General features: G+C 46.1%; 1 protein-coding gene across 1 annotated transcript; it reads right to left on the bottom strand.

Annotated features, from left to right (window-relative positions):
* Positions 1-593: 593 nt before the first annotated feature.
* Positions 594-27,672, bottom strand: ATP1A1 (ATPase Na+/K+ transporting subunit alpha 1). The gene is made up of 23 exons (XM_066175291.1): positions 27,405-27,672; positions 19,885-19,989; positions 18,605-18,664; positions 17,380-17,583; positions 16,910-17,023; positions 16,261-16,395; positions 15,986-16,103; positions 15,257-15,525; positions 14,047-14,245; positions 12,536-12,645; positions 11,036-11,170; positions 10,307-10,499; positions 9,653-9,828; positions 8,979-9,115; positions 7,498-7,648; positions 6,797-6,965; positions 6,044-6,198; positions 5,570-5,693; positions 4,637-4,782; positions 4,380-4,510; positions 3,710-3,811; positions 2,505-2,596; positions 594-2,061 (listed from the first exon to the last, which is right to left on the bottom strand). Exons 1-23 carry the CDS (start codon positions 27,414-27,416, stop codon positions 2,033-2,035), a joined length of 3,066 nt encoding a protein of 1,021 aa, XP_066031388.1. The 5' UTR covers positions 27,417-27,672; the 3' UTR covers positions 594-2,032.

Genomic DNA, 27,672 nt, shown 5'->3' with positions numbered 1-27,672 from the left:
AAATGCCCCTGGACTGATGTGAGATGTCCTGGTGAGGTAGAACTCCTGAGCAGCAACTGTAGCAAAAAGCATTCCTGCAGGCTGCAGTTGCACCTTTCTGGAAAGAAGCCTCAACTACACTGCTGCACAAGGACAGCCCAACAAGGAGCCCTGGGAGCCACAGGGCAGGGGGTCAGCTCTGGCCTCGATGTTCTGAGTGGCAGCTGGACCTTCAGGGGTCCCTCCTCACCTACACCTTGGAGTCTTGGTGAGAAACTCACTGCTAAGGCTTTAAAAGCTCAAATGTCAGGGAGAGTGACAGGAGCTTTTTTTTTTGCCAGCATCTGACAACCAACACTGATTTTGCAACTTCACTGCAGTGGGTCTCAGGCACTGACCAAAACGTTTAAGGAAGTGTAATCCCCGAGTCAAGGAAGTGTCACGCCTGGGTGGACTGAGTGTCATTTCTGCATCACTTCTCAGTCATCATCAGATCCAGTAACATACATCCCACCTTTTTTTCTTCCTCCCTTAGTGCAGCTCATCATCTCCCCTTCCCAACTGGGATCACCTCACGCCCAGTTGCATGAATTCAACTGTTAGCATGGGCAGACTCCAACAATTGGAAGACTTTATTATTATTTTTAATCATCTCCAACTGGGGGTTCCACAGTAGAGTGTCCAAGACAAATTGAAACAGTTGCCACCCTCAACTTCTCATTTTTTCCCTCCCTAATGCTCTCTGAGTTTTTATTGTTCAGTACATGAGGAAAGCGACCCAGCTTTAAAAAAACACCACTTTAAAAAAAACCAAAAAGTTATGAGGAAGAAGGGATGACAACGTGGAGTTTTAATTGCAGAGCATTTAAGTGCTGTGGTTTAGTGATCCTTTGCAGAGGTAGACACATATCTAAGAGGGGCACAGACCAGTAGTTCAGGAACAGGGCTTGAAGCATCTCCAGCTTGCTTTAGCATAACAGCACTAGGAGCAATGAATAGTTATGACTTCATGGTGACTGCCCACATGCAAAAGGCCAGCTCTCTCACAGAGTTCTCACAGAAGTGAGCCATACAGGCATTAACAGTAAATCAAAGCATACAGAAAAAGGTTAGATACTCAGAGGGAAAAAGCATGACTCACTTCAGCCCACAGAGACAGCTCAGACCCCAGACAACAGCAACACCTTCCTCAGAAGTGGAGGATGCAGAATCCATGATCAGCCCCTGCCCTCATTTCACATGAGGCACAAGCCAGTATCAGGATGGGGCAAGTGTCATGCACAGAGGACACTGGAAACACTATCCCTTGCTTGGCTAAGTAAGGAGGAAAATTAGTGTCAGTTTTGAGAACAAGGCTGCTTGGATCCAAGTGCCAGTCAGTGCAAGCCTGTTCTCACTCAGAACCCAGCAAAGAGCCCCTTAAGGCAGGCCAGCTTTTCACTCAATGCTCCATTCGCTCAAAGAAGCCAAGATGCACAGTCAGAGGCCAGGAAGCTTCCTGAGCTTTAGGCTGTGAGATGCAAGTGCTGGCAAACAGTTTGTCACATTAAGCACTGAGCTAGAGTAAGATGCACTAGCTTTTACATATGCTGTTGTCTGTGGGTCAAGCAGCTCTGCTTCCCTATTACAAAAACAGGAAGCCAGACACTAACCCTTGTACTCACCACCACACCCTAAGCCAGGGTGGGAACACTGCCCTGAACCAGTTTTTGCCTTGAGAAAAACATCCACCTAAGACCATGTGGGGGCATCCTCTTATAATCCATCTTTATTTGTAAAAATCCACATATAAAATCTTCGGTTTCCTTTTACAAAAACATAAAGGCACATAAAACTACTCAAACTCTCATCCCCCTGGACTGATGGTCGGACACTCCCCCCACCCCAACCTCCCCCTTGCTGTCTCCTCCAGTCCATGTTTCTTCATGTTTCCTTTAGTTTCAGCTCACTTCTGCTCAGGCACTGTTCTGCTCTTGCAAAGATGAAGTATGCACACAAGGGAGATGGTGGAGAGGTGGCATGGGCTGTGCGTGGAATGTTTTACAGGTACTTTTTAGTAGTAGGTCTCTCTTTCCACCCAGCCTAAAGGAAAAGAAGGGAGAAAGCAGAATTAGTCTCAAGGCAAACCAATTATGAGGCTCATGAGAGCTCCTTTTAGGTTCTTGTAAACTTGCACTGTAGCATCCGAGTTAATAAGTGACCTGTCACAATGGGAAAATCTTGCCAAATTGATGTTCTCCAGCTTTCAGGACCTGTTCCAGCTTTCTAGAACTATCCAAGCATTAATCAGTCTTTTCCAACTACTTCAGTGTATTTGTACTTTCATATAATGGGAGAGAACGTAAGGACAGCAAGGAGTCCTTACTTTGAACTAACTGCATATTAATGTTGAAAAAGGAGGAAACACAGCAAAATACAGCCACAAATAGTGCTTCACAGTGCCCAAGCTTTGCTGGGGCTTCTGGAGAACTCAGCAGCACGAAGGGGTGGGGAAGGAAACACATAGAAGAGCAGCATATTCTTACCGCCAGGGTTGCGTCTGATAATGAGCTTTCTGACTTCATCATACACGAATATGAGAAGGGAGTATGGGAAAGCACAGAACCACCAGGTTGGCCTGTTTGGGAGAGGAGACAGTGAGAACACAGGCTGTGGAGATGCTTGTTGCCTGGCACAGCTCTGACTTGATGGCTGGCACACCTCAAGCGCAAGAAGGCTGGCATGACCCAGCTTGCCAGTTCAGTCTGGCTGGGGTTCAGTCAAGAATCCTCCAAGCCAAGAATTACTACCAGGTTTTCTGCTACAGCAGATTAATCCACTTTGGGATAGTAATTCCAACACAAGGTGTGTCATAGCACCTTTGCTCATCTCTGTACCAGCACCTCCCCACCCACCAATCAAGCAACATTTCCTCTAAGTACACAACCTTTGTGCCCAGAGCCTTGCTTGCTGGAACTGTGTTGTTTCCCTCGTGATTTACTAACATGCAGCTGCTGCAGGCACTGGGCAGAGGCCAGCTTTCTTGCAAGGAAATGCTCACACTTCGGCACCCAACTCCAGGCAACACTTTAAATGGAATCCAAGATGTACCAGGATTTTTTTTTTTTTTTTCCCATGAAGATTCATGACACTTAAAACTTTGAATAGTCCTCTGGCTTTAGACTAAAGCCTGCCATGAAGTGTTGCAATGCTGTTGAGCAACACTTAAGATGTTGGCACCTTCCCAACCATTAGGAAGGTTACTGTGCATCAACTGGTCATCTGCATCTACGTAGCAGCTTTTAAGACTTCACTACTTGTTCTCTTCCCAAGGAATGCAGGAAAAAGGCACAAGACATCCTCAGCAGTTCTTTAGCACCCAAGAATCAATCGGCCTATGATTTACAGCAATACAACTGGCTTTCTTCGGAGGTGCAGTGCCCTAGCCATAAAAATACTCCATGCAAGTAAGTGCAAGAGGCAGCTGCACTAGAGCACACTGGCACTGAAGTTGTATTGCTGATTTTCAGTGAGGCACTGAACAGGAGGCTACTCATAAACATTGCACACGCAGTGGAGAAAACCCTGGTGTGCCACAGGACAGCAAAGGATCACTGACACCCTCTAACCTAAACTCTTAAGACTAGGTTTGATGCTCCACTAGTTCACAACTACTTTTATCCATCTTCCCCACCCAAGCACTATTGTTCTGTGGTACAATCTGTTACACAAAAATCATGATGCGACTTACTTCAGAGGATACATCCTTAGGGCAACATCCATCCCAGGGCAGTAAGACAGGAAGGCAGCCAGAGCAGTCTCCTCAAAGAGACCAAATATTAAGATCTTGTTCCTAGAAGAGACAGGAAAGAAGTCAGGGACAAAGTACTTTCAGAGATAACATCCTAAAAAACACCTAGTTGCCACATGGGAGTGAATGGAAACAGACATTCCAGTCCAGCCCAAGGAATTCATCAGGTGTCAACTACCAGGCCATCCATCCAAAGTGACAGCAGAGTTGCCATGGTGGTTTTTTAAGTCTCTTCAGAGCAGTTCATGATTAAGTCAACCAGCAATTGCTTTCATCACAAATGCAGGAGGTGTCTGGGGTTCATACCACAAGATCTCTTGCTGTACAAGATCAAGAGATCAAGGCTGTGTACTAGACTGTCACTGTCCTTTGAGGTGGGCTAGCTCCCACAGACAATGTCAACAGAAGCCACCATTTCTTTGTCTCAGCCTGACTACTGCAAGTCTACAAGCAAGTACTACAAGGAAGAGAGCACAGAGTCTTCTTTTATCCACTAAGGCAGCCTGGTCAAGACTTTTGCCAAAACAATTGCTGGGATGAAGGACTAGAATGCTGTGTGCTGGAGAACACAGAGTCCACATCTAAATCCTCCATGGACAGGCTGACTTACTTCATCCCCTGCTGGAAGACAGAGTTTCTTCGGGTCTTACAAATGATCAAGTCTGCCCACTGCACGACCACGATGCTGACAAAGAAGGCTGTATGGCAAGTGAACTCCACTATCTTCCTCTGTTCGTAGGTCTAGGACGCAGACAAAGCAGAGAGCATTCGTTCAGACCTGCTGCCTTTGCTCTCTGGTGCTCACACCAAGCTCAGCAGGCATTAATATTTTGGCTGGCAGCCTCTAAGCTGTGCCTCAAAACTTACCCATTGCTGCCCATAGCTGTCTTCCACATCATTAATCCATCGGTCATCCCACTGAACTCTGATCCCTAGCAAGCCAGAAGGCCAGAATCCATTCTCTGCCATGATTACAAAATAGGTGAAGAAGCCTCCAAGGGCCTGGATCATACCTAAACAGGTAAGAAAGGATGATACAACTGATAAAGCTGCTGTGCAGAGCAATTATAACAGAGAACAACAGTTTGCAAGAAACCCTAACCACCTTAAAATTTTACTCCTTGTGGGGCTCAGTGTCCCAAGTAGCAGCTGTAGAAATAGTTCACACTAACATCAAACTCAGCTGCAACCCTTTTGCTGAGCAGCTTCTGCCCCAAACTTTGTACAGAGTTACTTCTGTTCTGCCCTGTGCTGTGATGGCACTGTACTCAAGGACACAAGATAAAACTCCCTTTGTATTCTCATTATGCCTTGCCCACCCCCAACCCTTGCAAAATACAGTCAAGAAGATTCCCAAGGTCTGCTGCAATTAAGCATGAGCTCCCATCCTGTGAACTGGGCACGTCTCTGTAGCTGCCTTTAATCAAGGCTCCTAATGCTGCACATTTAGGGATATGCTGGAGAGAATCCTTTACTTCTAATTAAACTAACAATGGGATCTATGTTCTTGCTGAACAAGCCTGAACTAGAGGAGAGCTGGTTGTCAGCCAGTTCCTTTACAGCACTGTGCAATTAAACAAAATTACTGTGAAAGCGATTCAATGGATCAAGCTGCACAAGCCACCGCTATAAGGCATGCGGGAAGAATCACTGCAAGTTCTTTACAGCCTGAGGTTCTGGTTTACACACCCCAAACCTCAACCCTACCAAAATAAGCAGAGCAGTCACTGACTCAAGATTGTTTACAACCTCTGCTACCATCAAGTGCAAACTGGTGCCAGAGAAAACAGAGCATCTTACCAATCTGCCCATAGGCCATGCTGATCAGCCGTTCATTCACCAGCTTGTCTGTTTTGGGATTTCTGGGCTGCCTCTTCATGATGTCACTCTCTGCTTGCTCATATGCCAGGGAGATAGCAGGGACCTGAGGGTGTAAGGACTGCTGTTAGAGAAGTTTCAATTCTCCACTGTATAGAGTCTTCCCTATCCCATGTATTCAGTGTGAGAAACAGCACTCCCCAAAAGCCCTAGATGTGATATTCCAAAAGGACCTTACCCCCTCCCCATCCCCAGTTTGTCCTCACAGGGACCTTAAAGATCCTCAGACTCAAGAGCCACGAGACAGATGTGAATAAAAGGAATATCAAAAGGTCATTTACTTTACATCAGAACACTAGAGAAAACTGTATTTAAGCGTCTTCCTTCCACCTGTCCTTTCTTTAGGGTACCTAAGAACATCCACATTTTTTCTTGAGACAAAAGAACCACATTCACCATGTCAGTGCCCAAGTCAATGCAGAGGATGGTGACTGTTCCCAGAGGAAGGGGTATGTTTGCAATGATGAAGATCAGGAACGGCGTGATTTCAGGAATGTTACTGGTCAAGGTGTAGGCAATAGACTTCTTCAGGTTATCAAAGATCAGACGCCCTGGGGCAAGGAAGAGAGAACAGGGTAACAACTCTCACTTGTCAGCAGAAGGCAGCCAAGCAGCTCACAGGCAGCCTCACTGCTAACACCAAATGGCAGAATGCTAGTGCAGCAAATGAAAGCGTTCTCTTGTATGTAAGGGTGAGACTGCTGCATGCACAGCAACACCTGTGGAGACATTTTTGGTCACAGCAATCAGGGCTCACTGCATGGAGCACTAGGATACTAAGCCTTTCTGGACAGCATCAAGAGCCCCTGGAGGGACCTTCTGTTGTGCTCCTGTTTGAGAGCTACTTCTCCATCAGGGAGGAAAATGTCACACCCAGCTGGCAAAGATGACTGTAAGGTCACGTGTTAGGCAACACCACAAAGTAGCTTTTGTTACTCAGCTGCTTCCTATTCTTACCCATCCCAAAGGGCCATGCTGAACACCCATGGAAAGGAATAAAACTTTGAAGGGAGTAGGAAAAGTGCTGCTCTCCTTGAAAACTCTTGTCATGGAGGCAAGCTCAAAGAACAGCTCCCAGAATGCCTCTATTTCAGAGGGGATGCTCAAGCATGTTACTTTACCACCACTGCACACAAGTTATAGACTCACCTTCTTCAACCCCAGTGACAATGGAGGCAAAGTTGTCATCCAGAAGAATCATGTCAGCTGCCTGCTTGGAGACATCTGAGCCAGCAATACCCATAGCAACACCAATGTCAGCCTTCTTCAGGGCTGGGGAATCATTCACACCATCACCTGTGACTGCTACAATGGCACCCTAGGCACAAAGAGAGGAACATCAAGCGTGAAATCATCATGTAGGATGTTTTGGGTAGAAAAGCTTTCTCCTACCTTTCAGATGAAGCACAAAAAACTATTTCACTTTGCTGTAAAGAGACCTCAGTTCCTCCTTGCCCTCCCTTCACCCTTTCCCTGTTCTGATCAGGCTCATCCAGAGAACCATCCTGCTCTGTCCGAAGGAGACAGTGGACAATACATGAACATATTGGATCTTCCTCCCAAGTACACCCAGAGCATTTAGGAATTAAGTTTACAAATGAACATCCTAGGATCAGAAGAAAACCTCAGTACAAACTGAAGATGTTTTCCTTTCAGACCCTTAGATTTATGTATCATAGAGCAGCCTGCCATCAGCACCTGAAGGCTGCTGACAGATTTAATCTGGCCCTTTACATGAGAGCACTGAGGAGACTTAGCCCTACCACTTCAACAGCAGAACTGCCTGGTAGTTTACATACACGTGTCTGGGCATTTCTCTAATATAACACCCTTACTCTCCCTCTCTTTACCTGTCGCTGACAGCCTTCCACAATGATAAGCTTCTGCTGAGGAGATGTCCTAGCAAAGACAATTTCTGTATGGTGAAGCAGGATGTCATCCAATTGCTCGCTAGTCATGTCCTTCAAATCTGAGCCATGAACCACACAAGCTTTGGCATCCCTGAAAACAAGAGAAAGTATGTTTTACTTCACAATAAATTTCTTGTTAGCTGTACTTGCTCCATAAAAATAGGGCGGGATCTTCAGTGCTCTTGGGAAAGACCAACTTCTGCTATGACTAAATACTAATCCAGACAGCCTCTGCACAGACATTTGATGCTCAAAATTTGAGAGGCATATGGGGAACACCAAAAAAATACAATGAAACAGAATCAAGCAACAGTTTAAAAAAATAAACTCATGAGCAGATTAATTCTTTCCATAGCTTTCTAAAGTTCATCAAGGCAAAGACTAGTTGTTTCCACAAATCTTGGCATCCATGAAAAAAAGGAACCCCTGGCTCAGGTAGTTAGCTTCCAAGGTTTCGAGAGATGCTGCTGTCTTCAGCAAGCAATCCTTCTTGCAATAGACTGATGACCATGTGACTGGTGACACATGGCTCTTCACAGAGTGTTCACACCATGCCAGTTCCAACTAATTTACACCCTTCGGCCACAAAAGCATGCAATGTTATATTTAGACTGGTCTGGTACCCTACATGCTGCAGCAAAATACCATCTCTCCAGCACAGCATACCATCCCTTATAGGTCTAGGAGACTATCCACACAGCTCTTGACATCACCCAGTTTAGACAGGGTAGACAGGGGAAATCCTTCCCCACCCTTAGAACCAGCTGCTGACTTCTCAGTCATACAGTCCAGCCAACCCCAGCCTGCATTGCTGGGTTTTGAAGCTACCCTAAAAATCTAAAAAAAAAAAAAAAAAAAAAAAAAAAAAAAAAAAAAAAAATCCCAACCAAAAAACCCCCAAGCAATTTCATTTCACAGGGTGTCTCTATTCACAGCTCATAAGCTACATGGCTGTCCTCCAGCCCAAACACAGGCTGGGTCAAGCTAAGCACTGCAGACAGCCCAGCCATTCTGCAAAGAGCCTGCTTATGCCAAAGCACATTTTCTGAGGATGCCTCAGTCCCAGCTAGGCTATGAAGGCAAGCATTAACCCTTAAGAGGAAGGAGTTCCCGTTCTACGTATATTCTGCTTGTAGCTATGCACTAGTGTCAACTCTTGTACCTGGAACAAGCCCCACTCACTTTGCTCTCCTACAATCTTACTCCTAAGTACTTCCCCCACACACAAGACATGCACATTTAAGACAGTCTTGTGCATTCTTCATATAACTCATGATACACATTGAAGAGCCACAAGATGCTGAGCTAAGCAAATGCCAAGCTTTTCATGTGCAGAGGGGAGATGAGGAATTATCCAAGGCAAGGAGAGAGGCAAATGTTCAATTCTTTGAACAGCTCTGGCCTTTTCCAGCAGACATTACCTAGGGTTGACCTGGCTGACAGGAATGTTGAGTCGAGCAGCAATATCTTCTACTGTTTCGTTGCCCTCGGAGATGATGCCGACACCCTTGGCAATGGCTTTGGCTGTGATGGGATGGTCTCCAGTAACCATGATAACCTGAAATGCAAACAGACTGCCCTGAAAGCCTTGCCTGTACTGCAGGGCAATGCTGCCAAAAAGGCAGGGTCCCTTACACTGAAAAGGCCACGTCTTTTGTTCTACTCAAGAGCCCTAGCAAAGAGCAAGTGTGAGGTACAGGCAGTAACCTGCTACCAGTATGTGAGGGACTGAGGTGGATGGAAGATCAAAAAATTGTTCATGTTGAGCTAATGGAGCCAGCTGCATTTCCAGCCTGCACTTCCCTATCATTTTAGTCAATATTGTGGCACATACAGAACTCAGCCTAAGCCAAATCATGTGCTTTGGGACACCACGCTCTCTGCACCTGCCTGAGCTCTAGCAGTTTGGAGTTTCACTTATTTTTCAGTTCATGAACACACAACCATTTGTATTTAATTTAGAAATTAAGCCTGTAGTAGTTAAATCCTGATCAATTACTTCATCCGCTCACGTTACAGTAACACAGGAGGCCAAGGAAGCTCTTTATTTCCACAAGTATGAAGTGAGGAGATTTTCAACCCAGGAATAAATTACCTTAATCCCAGCACTTCTGCATTTGCCAACAGCATCTGGCACTGCAGCACGAGGTGGGTCAATCATAGACATCAGTCCTACGAAGCAAAGTTTGTCCACAGGGAAGTTCAGGTCATCCGTATCAAACTGGAAGCCCTCAGGGAACTGATCATCAGGCAGAGCCAAGTGGCAGAATCCTGTAACACATCAAAACCACATTTACTCTGTTCCTACACATCGGGAGGCAGAGAGAGTGAACACTTATTGCTTCTGCAAGCAGCTACACAAGAATAACTGGGCAGCTTAGTCAGAGGTTTAGCTAGGGCTGTTGAGACAGGAGTCATGCTCCTATTCTAACAACTACCAGCTGTTGCTAGGTGCCCAGACAGCCTGGTTCTTGTGCAGAGGAATAAACTCAATACTCCATGGTCCCACAGAAGGTCCCAAATGCTTTGCTGCATTTTGATCTATGTGACTTTGCTGCCCGGTGGGGACCAGACTCTGCAGTCTGCCTTTTGGATTAAAGGCAGGACTGTCCCTACATGAATTGCTGAAGTGACCTTAATACTATGGTTACACTGCAGGAACAGAGTGACCCTTCACTTAATCTGTGAGGACTGCACGGGAACATGAAGGACAAATCTTTTCCAATGTAATAAGGCTGTTTTTCCTTACCTAACACTCTCTCCCCGAGGCCTCCCAACTCAAGGTAGGCATTCTGAAAAGCATCTTTCATTTCCTCATCCAGTGGTTGCTCTTTGCCATGAATAAGAATGGTGCTGCAGCGATCCAAGATCCTCTCTGGAGCCCCCTTCATCACCAGCAAGTAACGGGATTCTGATGGATTAGCGTTTTTGTGGATAGACAGCTAAAGGTGGAAGAAATTAATCTGTTCTATAAACATGTACTGTGAAGGACACAAGTAATAAACATAAGTGTTTTGAAACTATGGCAGCTCAGGGCCATTTGTCATATTCTGCTCTAGTTTTCATCCACCCCCCCCCCCCCCCCCCCTTAAGAGGTTTACAAACTAAGGAATCTGTGCATTCTTTAGCATTAGGGTATAAGTGCAGGTGTTGTAATGACCTTTTCTGTATTCAAGTGCCACCTGTTAAGGTCACTTCCCAGCAGTTCATTCCTATTCCCAGATTTGAGTTACTCTACACTCTGTGCCCTACTACTACACAGGTTGAGAGCGTGTCTGATCCTTTGTTAGCAGCTGACACCTCAGCGTCAGTGCAGCTCCTACACAATGGTCTGTTAACTTAGATATCTAGAGCAGCCTTCAAGCAAGTAATGGCTAGACAAGATTTGAGTGCCAGGACAAGTTTTGAGGCACACTGTGCACAAATTTACACAAGTACTTCACACAGCAGCTCTCCTTTCAAGAGGACACCTGCTTACCTGGTACTTGTTGGTAGAGTTAAATGGTATTTCCACCACTTTGGGATACCTTTCTCTCATCTCCTTGACAGAACCACAGCACAATTCAATGCATTTCAGAAGTGCAGACTCAGAGGCATCTCCTGCCACTGCTCGCTGAGGAAAAAAGACAACTATCAAAACATACAACCACAGAAGACTGGATATTTAAAATAGTTTTTAAGAGTGAATTCATCACAGCCCAGTCCCAGTTTCTACATAACATTATATGAAAGCAAAGAATAAATAGTTCTATTATCTAGTACTGACAAATACTGCATTTCAGAAAGCCAGGCCTCCCATCTTGAGAGCAGCAGTCTTCTTGCGACAAAGTCAAGAAGCCTTTTTAAAAGGTAAGAGAAAGGCACATAATCAGGTACAGTCAGACCAAGTGAGGCTGGAGGGTAAACTTTGAGAACTGCTGTAAGCTGTTTGCCATAAAGAACAGCTAACATGAGATGAAGAGTGATGACGTGCACACAGAAACTTTCATGTACTCTCCCATTTCAATATAACACCAGCTTATCAAGCCTTTGGGAGAAATTTGATCTGTCCATGCCTCCCCTTTCCACATAAAGGACGGCACTGGTAGAGATGGGAGATGGGTGATTCTCAGCCCAGGAGATCTGTATGTGCCCAATGTTGTGGTGGAGTTTCCTTTGCTGCAATTGAAACCAAGTATTTCTTGTCCTTCTGGTCTCTAAGATTTTTTTTTCCGTTACTGTACTACTTTTTGGTATCTAAAGACTTCTCAAAACTCCCCTCTCCTAAGCCTTCTTTAAACAGGAAGAACTCCAGCTCTACTAACTTCAGGTCACATTTTGTAGACTTAAGATACAGTCAGAGGAGTACTGGGGAAAAATAGTTTGTTCCATCATCTCTACCACCACTGCATACGAATTCTCTTGGGAATAAGTTTACCAAGCAACATGACTAATACTTGACAGATTATAAGCACTGTACGGTTAATTTCAGCCCTGGCTGGGTCACAGTTCAGGAGGAGGAATGTGAACTGGTGCTATGCCAGCATTTGCACCGGCACTGAAAGCTTAGGGAGACTTGTCAGTGAGAGGAGACTGCCTCTAGCCAGTCTCCCACAACCAATGCTCCCCCAGCACCAGGTGTTTGCAGCTTTGAAGTGTATAAATGCCAGAGATAGCAATTCCTGCAACAGACAGATACTGGTAAATGCCTAGGAAAGCTTTCTGGTCTTTTCTAGCGCGGTCTGAAATATCTGGCCTCCTAAACTGAGTGTAAATGGCAGAAGATGGCTGGGATTCTGCTGTGGGGAAAATGTCTCTTCAATCCCATCTCCTCTGCCTGTAGCACACTTCTACTAAGAGTGCTAGACTGTAGAAAAGATTAAGAGTGGCAGCTACCTCAACTTTGCAGATTCATGTGACACACAGGATATAATCTCACTACCATTATGACAAGATGGTGGTGAGGAACAAGACCAACACCTTTTTTTTGGGAACTCACCTTGAGAATTGGTACATTCTCCTGGCCAGCCTGGAACACAGCACGGTTACAGAGACCTGCAATTCTGGACAAAGCAGTCCAAGTGGCTGAGCTCTTGTCAAAGGAAGCACCTGATGGCAGAGGAAGAATGTCAAAAGCCACCCCTCAAGAAAGTCACGTAAGCTCAAAATCCTACAGGTTTAAGAGCCAGAAACCTTAATATCAGAAACAGAACACACTCAGAACATCACTACATCTTTCATTCCTCCACTCTTCCCAGACACTTGATGAGCAGCTGATTATTTTAAGACCAGAGGGTGGAACAGCAGCAGTGCAAGAGTACACCTCTGCTTTCAAGATTCCAGTAAAGATTCCATATCCAGCAGCAACAGAGGGACACGCTGACAAAGCCAAGGAATTCTGGACAGAGAGCATTCATTCAGAGGGCTTAAGCAAGGGATGCTGGGCTCTACCTCCAGGTTGTCTCACTTTATCCATCAACCCAGGAACTGGATGAAATAGCTCCCAAAGGAACAATGCTTAAATAAAGAAACTCATTCTGGCTCTTAAGTTGACTTTAAAGGAGATAAATTCAAGAGACAGTTAACTGATAACCTAACATACTTTCCATGAAGTGAAATCCTCTAGGTTTATTTCCACTGCAGCCAAGCCAACCATTGCCAGGCCTAGGGCTTCCAAAAAATCTATTTATAGCTCATTACTTTGCAATAGTGTTAAAATAAAGTGGCGTTTTTAAGCAGCACAGGCAAGCACAATGTTTTGGACTGGTTCAGGGCAGGGTGCAGCAGCACTACTGGAAAGATGTTTATGTTAATGTGTTGCAAGCACAGCATTTCACAAGGTAGACAACAGCTCGGAAACTCCTGCGTTTGGTTGTATTGAACAGCTCTGGAGAGACAAGCATTTCTCTCAGTTGCACAGCACACTGAGATTTCAGATTCTTATCGACTAGGAGAAACTTCCTTCTAAAGTCTTACATTCATTGCTGGCACTATGCAAACACAACCTGGATGTTCTGGGAAAACCCCTGTCCAAAGGCAACCATTTAGTTCCACATGGGAAATTTCCATCTATATCCAGCCTCAAGTAATTATTACTGGGGCAAACACTTCTGCTGTCCATACTTTCAACAGACTTAAGATTGAGCAATTTCATCAAGATACATTTTAGCAAAGATAATCAGGTACTTTGCAAATATTTCTATGTACAGGACAAACATTTCGGGCTGAACATTCAAGAGGCTCAAATTCCAATGGAGTAATTCTGCAGAAAAGGCAGGTGATACAGAGTTTAAGGATTAAAAAGAGTCATGGTAGAGTGCAAAGCTTTCTATGTGTCATTTCAATTTTTTTTAATGCTCATCCTAGACTGTACATTAGAAGTCCTTGCACTGTGAACATCACTTGGACTGGAGAGCTACAAACACAGGTTCTCAGAAGTACCAGTGTCCAGGAAGGCCCAGAAAAAGCCATTTTTAATGAGAAGCCCCAAGCACAGAGAGGCAGACTTACCACTCTGATTCTCTGTAGTATCAGCCTCATGAATCTGATTGTCAAACCACATGTGGGCAACTGTCATGCGATTCTGTGTCAGAGTGCCTGTTTTGTCAGAACAGATGGTGGATGTGGAACCCAGGGTCTCCACGGCCTCGAGGTTCTTCACCAAGCAGTTCTTACGAGCCATACGCTTGGCTGTTAGTGTCAGACATACCTGGGGGACAAGAAAGAAGATGTCAGGTTAGATGCACTTGTGCAGTAATAACACTGCTGTCCAACTCAACATGCACATGGAATGACAACCAGGTTCCAAGCCCTGCAGTGATTCCCTAACTCCTTGCTCACCCTGCCAGTGCAGAACAAACAGCAACACTTCAGCCCAGGTGCTAGGTTTAAATGACATTTTCCTCATTACAAAACCTCCAGAAAAGGCTTCAGCCTCCTGCTTCTCAGTGCATTAGGAAGGAAGGACTAACATTTCAGTTAAAGTTGCCACCTCCTAATCACGGGAGCTCTCAAAATAGGTGAAGGTGAGCCACATATGAAATAGTCCAAATTAGCTCAGGTGATAGGCCTTGCAAGTTACTGGGGTAAGAAGTGAGCAGCTCCAGCTCACTTTCTTGCTAGAGGCTCTCATCTGGCTCCAGTTCCCAGCTGTTCATTCCCTGGCTTGGTTGCTACTCTGCTTCCTAAGGCAGCATGAAAGCATTTTGTCCTGTCCACCACTGCTCTCCATAAACCTAAGAACACCTAGATACTCTCACCACCTCTTCAGGAAAACAAACTTACAAAAACCTCTGACAGATCCCAGACCAAAAGCTGGGGTTGAAGTGAAGCTTGTGGGATGCTCTGCCAGCTCTAAAGGGTTGGAAGGGCTGGTGTGCATGTGAGCGTAGAAACCCTGATGCTTGTAGCAGGAAAACCCCTTCTTGCCACAGAAAAAGGCAGGAATAGAATGCCTAGTCTTGTTGACTTCAGCTGCATGATGACAAGCCTCTGTGCAGGTCTAACTTAGGGACCCATCTTTATGAGATAAATAACTGCAGAACTTGACACTGATTCAGGCAGTTAGTTAACATACACTGAACTTATAAATCCGAAGCCTACACACTCATCTTCCATTACTTTAGTGTTCACCTCTCTGAATGCACACTGAGATAATGCACTCCACTTCCTTAAGGATCACATACGTAGCAAATTCCATCTTTAGTCCAACTTCACTCACCGTAACCGTTGCAAGCAGCCCTTCAGGGACATTGGCCACAATGATCCCAATGAGGAAGATAACAGCCTCCAGCCACGTGTACTCAAGGATGAGGGAAAGGATGAAGAAGGAGACACCCAGGAACACAGCCACTCCAGTGATGAGGTGGATAAAGTGCTCAATCTCCATAGCAATTGGAGTTTTCCCCCCTTCCAGTCCAGAAGCCAAACTGGCAATACGTCCCATCACAGTGCGATCTCCAGTGCTAATGACAATGCCACGAGCAGTGCCTGGAAGAGAGACGGGTTTCAGAAAACAAAAGCAACCACAGCTTAATATCCTGTAGGCATGGAAGAGATGTTCTGGGTGGGCCTCAGCAGAAAGACTGCCTACCTCCATATTCAGAGCTGCAACAAAAGTCCTGACAGAGGTTCCTGCTTTCTGCAGGAGCTGTAGTACTTCATAGAGCTCTACCTCATAGTTCACATTATGTTATCTGCACTTCAACACTTTTTACTCGTAATAAAACAGGCAGGCTAGAAGACACATCACATAGCTGCTCCTCTAAAAGAAGCAAGAACAGAAGACCCAGTAGTGCTGTGGAGTCTTTGCCCATTCTACAGTACTGCAGCTGGAATGGGCAACAACTCTGATGGGAACTTTCACCTTGCTCTTGCACGGTAGAAGTACGCTTATCTATACAGCTCAATATCACTGCTCATACTTCAGGGAAGTAGGAAACACACATACCTTCCACACAGTTGGTGGAAAAGAAGGCAATGTTCCTAGTCTCTAGTGGATTCTCATGGGAGAAGTCTGGAGACCTGGTTTGAGGCTCTGATTCACCAGTAAGCGAGGAGTTATCCACCTACATGAAAGAGAGTACTTTATCATACACGAGCAGACACAGCTGCCTACTAGGTACTTCCCCTCCTTCTCCTCCACTCCAGCCCCCATTCACAGCATAGAAGACTAATTCATCCTCCTTCAGAATGAAGACTGCCAACAGCCCGCCACTACTGTACCTTGCAACCATGTGCAGATATGATCCGAAGGTCAGCTGGAATTCTGTCTCCTCCTTTTACCTCCACTAGATCTCCAACTACAACACCTTCAGCATTTATGCTCATCTTCTCACCATTTCTGACTACAAGTGCTTGCTGAAAGACAGTGAAGAAACAATCTATGTCAAAAGCAGCTCTTAAGACGAGGCTCAAAAGATCTAAGAATCTTAAAATAATTATGCTATGCTTCTACAAGGTTTCTACTTGTACTCAGATGTTTATATCTGATATATATGGTATTTGAGAAAAACAACTTTTTTTCATGATATTAAAGCTCCTTGTTACCAAGGTGACAGTGTGATAGTTAGGTATGATCCAGACTGTCCATGAAGGAATCCAAATTTCAGTGCTTATTACACTAGTTACTGAACTCCCCAGACTATGAAGAAATTGTACTACGACTGTTTAAAAGCTGGTGGAACCCACCGGTTTTCAGGGACTACCTTGGCCTATTAGTGTAGTTACTTGGAGCAGTCTCTCAGATCCCTCAAAATTAGAAGCTAGTAACCCCCACTAACAGCCCTTGCAATTGGACATGACGTTTAAAACCATTAGTACCTTTGAACAAGATATAGCTTGCCAGACCTCAAAGAAATTATTTATTCCATACCTGAGGCACCAAGTTCTTGAAGGACTCCATGATCTTGGAACTTTTGGCTTCTTGGTAATAAGAGAAACAGCCGGTAATGATAACCACAGCTGCCAACACAATACCCAGGTACAGCTACAAAAAGCAGAGAAAGTGAGTCAGAGGACAATCTGCCTGAAAGGCTTCCAGTTTGTCCAAATAAATTGCCTGGCATTTAAATGCCCCATCACAAGCATGAAGGTACTTGCAGTCTACCTACATTTTGAACACAAAAGCTATCCACAAGCTAGCAGTTGTTAACACAACACAAAGGAAGTTGCCTGTTCATTTCATTATGTGGAAGCACTCCAAAACATGTTAAGCTCACACACACTGAACTTCCCGTGCTTATGGGAAAAGCTTCTGGACTGAACGCTTAAAGGAAGTTAATCTGCCTTGAGCCCAACAGGCTGCTTGGCTGCCTCTGAGGTAAACCAGACATTTTTACTTACATTATCATTGTTGGGCTCCTCCTCCATCAAGCTCTGTATGCCATAAGCCAGGAAACACAAAATAGCACCAATCCACAGCAGGAGCGAGAATCCTCCAAAGAGCTGCCGACAGAACTTTACCCATTCAGGAGTGGTGGGTGGGGGCGTGAGGGCATTTGGGCCATCACGAGCCAGGATCTCAGCTGCACGTGCAGAAGTCAAACCCTACAAGAGAGGTTCCCTTTTCAGGCATCGTGGCAAGACCAACTGCAGAAGGTAGGTCTGAATTTGCTCAAGTTCTGATGCAGCAACAAGCAGCTGCTAATAGGTAGGAGAGATGTCCAAACCTGCCAGGGCTCCACAACCCAAATGCAGGATGTGAAAGCTGAATGCCAAAAGAGGAGTTACAGGATGCTGAATGCTACTTCAGGAGCCTGCAGGCCGTGGGCCTACAAACACTGAAGAAGGGCAGGACAAGAAGGCTACAGCCGCAAACTTTGAGCTCTGAGGAACAGCACAGTGCCATCCACCTTTATCAAATTATGGAACAAGTGAAAACTGGAGGCCATAAAAATGATGACATGTTAGAAGAACCTGCCAGGAAGTTCAGCATTCAAAAGCAACTACCTTGGACACAAAAATGCAAATCTCTGCACTGTTATAAAGAGCAGACTTGATGCTATTTGCAATCATGCAATAAATGCATTAAGCAAAGCAAACAGCAGCAAAAGTGTAAAACCACTGCAGTGCTTCTGCACCGGACTCTAAGGAAGCCTATGACATTTGCATACCTCTTACTGCAGAAAGGCAGAATTTTAACTGCTACTAGCCATCATTAAGTCTCTGGGCATGTGCTAGCTCTCTAGACTACAGTGGCAACATAACAAACATTTGTCTTCATTACATGCTCCTCCGGAAAAAAATAACACCAAGAATCAACTTGAGCAACTTGACCTTGAGCAACTCAGAGGCAGGTAACAGTGACTTTGTTAGAAGCAAAGTCACTGAAGCATTGCAGTCAAGTTGGACAGTGGGAGGATAAAGAGAAGTACTTGTGAATTCAACAGTTCACCCAAAGCCTGAGAAACTTAACTGGAGGAAGGGAGATTAAACACAAAAAGAAGAAAAAAAACCCCAACCCATACCAAAGTCAGACCACCCAGATCTCCCTTTGTGAAATGCTCTGAGCTGCGGCTGTTTCTTTTCAGATCAGGGCAAAGAGGGAAGGAATACAATGCCTACCTACCCGACTCAAGTCTGTTCCGTATTTACGATGAAGTTCATCAAGGCTCAGCTTGTGGTCATCCTGAAAGACAAGAAATAGTTGGAAGAGAAAAGAATCTGAGAAAAGAGCTCAGCAATTCCACCCCACCCCAGGTTTCCTATTTGCAACAGGTGGGTGAGATAGCACGACTCTAGTTCATTCTCTCTGTGAAGAGAAATCTCAAACCCATTCTGGAGTTCAGCACAGTCTCATCTTTAGCATTCTTGTGACTATTTGGGTACTTAAAAGCTTTTCTGAAAAAGTCTGACTTTCTCTCAGTGCAGTCCTTACACCCCCAGGAAATTCTGTGAAACCTCAGTGGGTGGTTGTTTTTGGGAGGTTGAGAGAGGAATGGAAAGAAAAGGAGTTGGGAAGGAAGCTAGGAATGCACAGAAGATTAAACCTGTAATCTCACACATTTTTAAGTGGTGTTGCTATATTAAGCACTACTTTGGGGGAAGTGTTTCTTTCCCCAAAGTGGCTTCTCCTCACAGTCAGGCTATTTTTCAGTTGGATTGAGCTGGTTCAGACCAGTGCCTCACTTAAATGGCTGTACTGGAGGAGCAGTTGCTTCAAGTATACATCAGTACTGAACACAGAATGTGATCTTTGAGCAATCTTTAGAATCCCCTCTTCCTAACAGAGGGGTCAAAAATGTTACAGCTCAGTCTCAAACCCACAGAACAGAAACAAAATCTGCAGCACCTTCAAGGTCAGCAGATCTAAGCCAGATGATGCTCATGGACAGATCTAGCATCAGCCAGCTTTCACAGATGGAGATGGGAGACACTCCCCACAGCCTCACACACAATTAGAAGGAATACTACTGAGGTCAGTCTGAGCAGAGGCCAGCAGTAAATGGAGCTGTACAGCCCCAACTCCTCAGCTGGAATGAAAACAGCAGTCCCACTCACATGACAGCACAATAAAGCCTGTAATGCTGCTATGCAGAGTGCACTCAACTGGCTGAGGAAATACATCTAAACTGCTATGGGTAATGCAGGCAGGCACAGGCTTAGGTTCTGTGTCAAGTGCCTTTTGAGAAGTGATGTTGCCAGGGTCTATTGTGTGCTCATCTTGATGCTTAAACACTTACAACACATTTGGCTTGGGGACGGAGGGGAGGAGAAGGGAGATCAGTGCCTTCAGTCACACCATGCTGTCAGCACACCAGCTTGTTTCTCTTTTAGTCAGATTAGGCACAGGGCTTTGGGCATAGCAAACATTCTTAAAGCTGCTCTTTCTGTGCCTTAGACTCTTACCATCACAACTTCCTTTTTAAGCTCATCCATGTCCCTCTCCTTCTTCCCCTTCTTCTTTCCGCCATGCTCTGATGTAGCAGTGGGCTCATACTTGTCTCTTCCAGCCTGCAAGGGAAGACAGCATTATTAGAAACATCTTACAGCCAAATTCCACAGCAGTAGACATGAACTATACACACAAGACTGCCAGGCAGACAAAATTATTACAGTTTATTTAAGTTGTCTACCTAAACTTTAGTAAAGCCTTTGACACTGTTTCTGACAGCATTCTCTTGGAAAAACAGGCTGCTTGTGGCTTGGACAGGTGCACTGTGTGCTGGGTTAAAAAACAGCTAGAGGGCTGGACCAAGAAAGTGGTGGCAAAGAGAGTTACATCCAGCTGGCACCTGGCCATCAGTGGGGTTCTCCAGGGCTCAGCATTGAGGCCAGTCCTGTTTAACATCTTTATCAGTGATCTGGACAAGCAGATCGAGTGCACCCTCAGTCAGATTGCACATAATACTAAGCTGGGCAGGAGGGTTGATCTGCTGGAGGGCAGAAAGGCTCTGCAGAGGGATCTGGACAGGCTGGATCAATGGGCTGAGACCAACAGTACAAGGCTTAACAAGGCAAAGTGTCAAGTCCTGCCCTTGGGTCACAAAAACCCCAGGCAGTGCTACAGGCTGGGGGAAGAGTGGCTGGAAAGCTGCCCAGTGGAAAAGGACCTGGGAGTGCTGGTCAACAGCGGCTCCACATGAGGCAGCATGTGCCCAAGAAGGCCAATGGCATCCTGGTCTGTGTCAGCAACAGCGTGTCCAGCAGGACCAGGGCAGAGATCGTCCCCCTGTGCTCGGCACTGGTGAGGCCACACCTCCAGTCCCGCGTCCAGTTCAGGGCCCCTCACCGCAAGAAGAACACTGAGGTGCTGGAGCATGTCCAGAGAAGGGCAATGGAGCTGGTGAAGGCTCTGGAGCAGAAGTCTGATGAGGAGCAGCTGAGGGAGCTGGGGTTGTTGAGCCTGGAGAAAAGGAGGCTCAGGGGAAACCTTATTGCTCTCTGCAACTCCCAGAAAGGAGTCTGTAGCCAGGTGGGGGTTGTTTATTTCTCCCAAGAAGCGACAGGCCAAGAGGAAGCTACTTCCAGTTGTGCCAGGAGAGGTTTACATTGGCTATTAGGAAAAATTTCTTCACAGAAAGCACTGTCAAGCCCTGGAACAGGATGCCCAGGAAATTGGTTGAGTCACCATACCCAGCAGTATTTAAAAGATGTGTAGATGTGGCACTTGGAGAGATGGTTTAGTGGTGGACTTGGCAATGTCGGGTTAGCGATTGGACTCAATTATTCTAATGGTCTTTTCCAATCTACATGATTCTGTGAAAGTTATGCCACTACAATAAATAATAAAAATGAGCAAGTGAACAGAAAGGTCTGCTCAGTATCATCCCCAATACACAGATTAGAGCCAGACATTGTGCAAGCCTATCAGTGGAAAGCAAGCTACACACTATTCAGGCAGTCTTGACGTGTGAGCCTCAGCTCAAGCTGAAAAAGTGATGAAGAGCAGAAGAAACCAATTCCTGAGAGCAAACGTATGTTTCCTTCAAGGCATTAACTCCTCCTCCCCCCTCCCAGCCTTCCAAACCCTCTGGTGAGGAGGAGCAGCCTATCAACTGAAGATAAATTAGAGGTGGTACCTCTGGCTGGTCCATTCTGGGGGCTAAGTTCCAACACTTTCATTCTCAGTTTGGAGAACTAGCTGGCCAGTTTACGCAACAGAAATCTGCTTTCAATTTATGGCAGTTTGAGCAGCAAGAATGGTATACAAAGCAGCAGTACACTTTTGCAGATTCAATCTGTGCTCAGTCCTGCTTACACTTCACAGAGCAGATGATTCGCTTAAAGCCTCTTTATCCAGTAGGATTTTTAGTCACTTTTATTATGGTTAATTCTACATGAAATCGTGCAAAGATTTAGATCTAGTCATAACGGGGTAAACAAGCATCTAAGGACAAACAAATCATGACTTAGTGCACATAAACATCATTTAAAAGACAACCTTCTGTTCCCTTCTGTGCGGGACCCGTTACATCCCTACACTCTGCCAAGTTTTATGTGATGAGATTTTCACCTAATAAGATCCCCGAGAAGAACTTTAAGATGAAACAGCATTTAGTGGCACCAGAGTCAAATCTTTAACAAGATTAAGAAAAAGTTTCAAATGCACTGCCTTGCTTGTTCTTTGCATGAACACCCCAAACCATGAACTGGACTCCTGAGAGTGATCTGGACTCGGGAACCATTGTTTGGATCCAAGACCTGTCCTGATGAGCAGCTAGCACAAGAAATCTTTATTATCTATTTTGAGAGAAGTAGAAACTGAAACCAAAAGTGAAACTGCACAAAAAAGGAGGATCATTACTTTTCTGAAAGAGCTCGTCAGTTTCATCTAGACAAGGGTTTTCACTGTGCTGAGAAAGCTGTGTGCAACACTCTGAATTCACACATTTCACATGCACAGAAGTCTCCCCTTACCCTGCTCAGGAAAGGCAACCTTTGCACACCACTACGGAGCTGTGCAATGGAAACAGTTTTTAGTAAGTGGAGCAGAGCCGAACTATTTGCCTCCACTGATCCAGGAAAAGGACACAGAACTACAGACTGTCAGCATTCCTGACATTCTCTTCCCTGCACCTAAACTCCCATTTCCCTTCTTAAAAAAGTGAAAGCCACAGTACTTAAATCAGCAAGGTCCTTGCATTCCAGCATCACAGGAATTTGCCTCAAGGCAATTCACAAAAAGCCATGAAGCATCTCTCTCCTTCAACCTCTGAAGGAAACAATTTTGACTTCTGCTGGAGCTATGGCAGACAAGTCCAAACACAGCCCTGCACAAAACACATGCCTCTTGGTTACTGCTTGAGAAAGGATTCCTCACCAAGGTGAAGGAGCTAGTGCCTTGTCTGACTACCATTCCACCACCTTCAGATTCTCCCCGAGAAAAGCCTGGCAAACTCCTGCAGGCGATCTAAAAACCTTCTGATTCTTTGAAACTTCTGTCAGAAATAAAGTTACTGAGTTCATTGGGGGCAGTGAATAATCCAGGAATATAGGAGTGCTTAAGCTTTTTCAGCTGTAGCTGAAACAATCTACAAGTGGGCAAACATGAAAAGGCTCATTGCCTTTGTTCAAGTATGATTTGCTTTAAAAAAAAAAAACAAACTCAAAAAACCCAGCGATCAGCCGCAGTCAGAACAAAGAGTGGATAGAGTTACTTGTTTCTTTAAGCACCCAAGTATTTAGGTCTTAATGGAGTCCATCTTACAGAGGAGCTCAGCAATTCTTCAGCTTAAAAAAAAAAAAAGCACAATACTTTCAATACTTTCCCTGTTGCTTTAGTACTACATCCCACCCTTACTGAAAAGGTAAGTAGGAAAGTCAGGAGAATCAGCTTCAGCTCTTGTTACAGGATCATTTCATGCACAATCTGAACTTCCTGCTCCATCATTCAAATCTGAACTTGACACACACATCAGAGTCCAAGTCCTGCCCCTGTTCTGTGCCTCCGGGGCCATTGCCTCCCTTCCTGCAAGATGAGCCCAATCCGTTCAACAAAGGCTTGTGCTGGCTGGGCTGCCAGGGGGAGAGGTTTCCATCCCACCTCGGCGCTGTAGGATTTCCCTGCTCTCCCCTTCCTTTCCTGCTGTACAAAGAGAAGGCGGCCTGTGGTACTCCACATCCACATCTTATCACGATTTAATCACATGTCCTGAACACAAAGGAAGGTCTGTCTCATCAGAAATGTCACCCCTGTTCCTTGACTTAGCCTAAGAACTGACTCATCAAAACTGCCTCAGAAAAAAAACAATGCAGCTTCTTTTTTTTCCATGCAAGATTTATTTTTTTTCCACTGGCTTAAGCACAACATTTGTATACACCAGCGTAAGAAGTTTTATACATCCCCCAGAAAATCCTATTGTCTTTCAGATATAGCTGCTGATTTTCCGCTCTGGACTAATTGAGCCATTCATGGCTGATGTTCTCAATACAAGCCGTGATTGACCAGGAAACAGGAGGAGTACAAATGAGCAGACAAGCTCAGAAGTACCCTGTTCTAAGATCACCTAATCCAACAAGAAATGTCAAGTAAGAGCCAAAACAAATTATGCCGTCTCTGGAGGCCTGGTCTGTTTTACTGCTTATGTCATTATAATCAATTGTGCAGAGAAAACAGAAAAGTTACTGTCTTGCTGTCTTATGAGACAGTAAATATATTAACCAGATGAGTCATAAAACTAACTCCGCCTATTGGACTGAAATCTCTGTTCCATGACCCGATGTAATCCTGGCAAAAGATGGAATCGTTTCTTTGGATCCTTCTTACTCCCTCCCTAGAGTTGTGTTCAACCTCCTGTCTTGAATCAAAAATCTAAGTTGCACCAATTGATCAGACTCTCAGCATCCAGCACAGTACAAGGCAGTTTTTACTCAACAGCTAGAAATTGCTAAATGTGCACAGACTGCTGTTTCCCAAATTATGGAAGGACAAGCTCTTCTCCCATGAGAAGAGATGCAAACCTAATCAGGCTTTTAATCATCAGGATAAAACAAGGACCACCCACACACCTTAAGCCCTCTCTGGGTATTAGGACAAACATCTCTACGGCTCTGGAGCTGTGCTAAGACCCAAGAGCAGACAGGGCTTCCCAAATGTCATCCCTGCACAGCTGAGCAGCCCATCCTGGCCTTTTTGGTGCTGTGCCAACTACAAAGAGTCACCTTCCTCACTTCTTTGCCTGTAATAGTCACCATAACTCCAGACACCTCTAGTAGTCGACAAACACATCAAGATGAGTGGACTGGACACAGTTTTCCCCTACATGAGCTGGTGAAGGTCATCCCTTGGAAAGGCCTGGGTGAAGGATGAGCTGCAGTTTTCAGCAGGCCAGGATCAGAGTGGGTTGTACAGCTCACCTCACTTGCCAGATACCCCGGTCCCTGATCCCTCATTTTTCCAGAAACATGCATTGACTAGGCCCAGGGTTTTCTCTGGCAAAAGGACTATTCTCTAGCCATAGTAATAAAAAGTGAACTGTCATAAAATAGCCATAGTAAAAAAGGAATCAAGGAGATGGGGGAAGGGAAAGGTAATATATTCAGTTTTTTTAATTGCACCAGATAAGGATAGCTTTGATTTGCATGATTTCCCCTCAGATGGTTCCATAATGCAGTAAACATTCATAGTTTCTGACAGGGGAAAAAAAAAACCTTAACTGGGGTTCAAGGAAATCTGAGCTGGCCAAGAAGTGTTTCTGCTGCACACACGGGTGCTTGATCACAGCACCCAGCTTCAAAAAGTCTTCACTACTGTTTCCAACAGCCTTCACACGCACTTTTCTTGAGTTAGAAGATAAGATCTGAATAAAGGACTCCTCTTCATGGCTTTTAAGGCAGGGCTGACCTCCAGAAGTGACCCAGAGCACACACCACCAACTACTGCTACGCCTGTGCAGCGAGGGAGATGGAGTGAAACATGCTCCTGTCAACGAACAGCTTCCAGTCAGCTCTGAACGGGAATGAAATCCAGAGTGCCTTCCTCCACTACACACCCCCCGTTGGATAATTTGCTTTTTGGGCTGCATAGCAGCAGCTGAAGGCCCTCCCATTGCCCCATTACCATTTAAAGTAAACCAGACGCTCCACACAGCTTCTCCTCACAGCCAGAGAGAGAAGAAACTTGTTTTCTCACACTTAGGCTCTTTTTTGCTCTTCCATCTCATGCACCCCCGGGAAAGAGGTTTCCTTTTTGGGCACCCTAACTCAGGGCAGGCACATGCCGTTCAGTGTTGCATCCACACTCCATCTTTCTCACGTGCCCGTTTTTCAGGGGGTCCCCAATTATCCGCATGCATTCTCACTGCTGAACGGGCAAATCTTGTGACTTGCTACCAGAAAGCATGAGGCAGCCGTATTATCCCTGCTGAATTATCCCTTGTGGCGGCGCTTCAGTTGCAGGCTAATTGCTTTATTATCCGTGCAAGCTATGAAATCTGAAGCGGAGCAAGACAGTTTTCTACATCGGAAAGCCTTTGTACCTTCTATTAGTCCCACCGAGGCAGGCTGAGCCCCCGAAGCCTTTTGCGCTCAACTCAAAGCACAACTCAAAGGCTGCTCTGATGATATTAACAAGATTCAGAATCCTGCTCACACTGCCAAATCTCTCCTCAGTGTTTAATCTCCTAGATGAACTTTTACTGTTCACACCGCCTGCTGCCTACTGGATTTAAATACAACAGGCTGGACTGCCAGGCAACAGAAGGACTTCCTTAGGAAAAGAAAAAGAAACCCCATATACGGAACAAATGCTGAAAGCCCACCCCACACACTCCTCAAGCCCCTTTTCCGAGCAGCTGTCCTCTCAGCCATGTTTTTGCAGCTCTCCCTGCTACTCATGCAGTTATGTCAACATTGCTGCTGCTGTACTGCACCGATGAGGACAATACAAAGTCAAGTCAATGTTTGAACAGCGCCCGGGAAGCACGGAACACCTGTTGGCAGGGAACATGCTACCACCGCTGCCATGGCCCTGCACGGTCACCCTCTCCTCAGGAGGCAGAGAAATCTGGGAATTTTACTGGAATGTGTCTAAACCAAAAGTAAACACAAATCTACACACCTCCAACTACACCAGATATACAGGGAAGCATTCGAAGGGAAGAAACAAACACCCAGGCAACAAAACCCAGAAACTGGACTATATTTTTCTGACATAAAATCAGAGCAAGCCAAGAGGTGCTCCTGCTCCACACACGGGCGCTTGAGCTCAACAGACCCCAACAGCCTTCCACCACTCTTTTCCTTCCAACAGCCTTCACATACACTTTTTTTTTTTAGTTGAAAGATCCGATCTGAGTTAAGGACTTCTCCTCGCTATAAGGGAGAAACAACTCTGACACAGGGCAGAAACCGCTGCATAGCCTTTCTGCGAGAATTTACCACCCCAATGAACAGATCTCAGAAGTGTCCGCCTCCCTCCCGCCACGATCTCCCATGACACCCTCACTGCTACCAACCCGCCCCAATAACGCTGACGGCTCCCCTGCTCCCGCCCCCCCACGCCGGGCCCTCGTGTCTCAAGGAAAGTCTAAAGTACTCCCAGGAGCCCAGGGAGCAGCCGCGCTCCCTCCCCAGCTCCGCAAGGCCACCAGATAACACCAGCCCCGGGGGCTGCGGGCGGGCGGGAGGCCCCCGGTCGGGGAGACACGGCCTCAAGGAGGAGCCGGGGGCTTTGGGACGCCGGCTCCTCACACCGGGCTTCGCCACGCCCTCAGCGCGGCTCTTCCTTCCCGCGGGCGGCGGCGGCGGCCGCCCTCGCACGTTGCTGGGGCCGGCGGCACCGGCGCCGCTCGCCAACGGCCGCGGCCGCGCTCGCACCCACCCCAGCCCGGCACAGACAAAGCGCGGCCCCGTCGAAGGGAAAAAGGGCGCCGGCCACGGTCCGGCTCCTTGAATTTCCCACTTCCCGCCCCGGCCCCGCCGCTCACCCCCTTGCCCATGGTGCCGGGCGACTGCGTGCGCGTCAAGTGGCGGGGGGCGAGGAGCGGGACTCAGCGGCGCCACGTGTCCCGGCCGGCGCAGGTGAGGAACAATAGGAGCACCCCGGCCGGCGCTCGCCTTCCTCTTCTTTTTCCTCCTCCTCGCCTTCGCCGCGCCCCCCTCTGCCCCCGCCCGGGTCGTTCCTCTCTGATGCCGCAACCGCGCGCAGCTCCGGCAACCGCCGGCTTCCCGCCGCATAAAGAACCTCGCTCCCCG

The sequence above is a fragment of the Chamaea fasciata genome, unplaced genomic scaffold (genome assembly GCF_029207755.1).
Source record: "Chamaea fasciata isolate MVZ Bird 193981 ecotype frontalis unplaced genomic scaffold, bChaFas1.0.hap1 SCAF_2, whole genome shotgun sequence".
NCBI lineage: Eukaryota > Metazoa > Chordata > Aves > Passeriformes > Sylviidae > Chamaea > Chamaea fasciata.
This window is presented reverse-complemented; position numbering and strand designations above follow the sequence as displayed.

Coding starts and splice junctions, on each gene's coding strand:
- ATP1A1 (XM_066175291.1), bottom strand. Junction 9,829..10,306: donor CCTCGGGGAGAGAGTGTTAG/GTAAGGAAAAAC, acceptor GATGTGTTACAG/GATTCTGCCACTTGGCTCTG. Junction 4,511..4,636: donor ACAGCTATGGGCAGCAATGG/GTAAGTTTTGAG, acceptor TCTGCGTCCTAG/ACCTACGAACAGAGGAAGAT.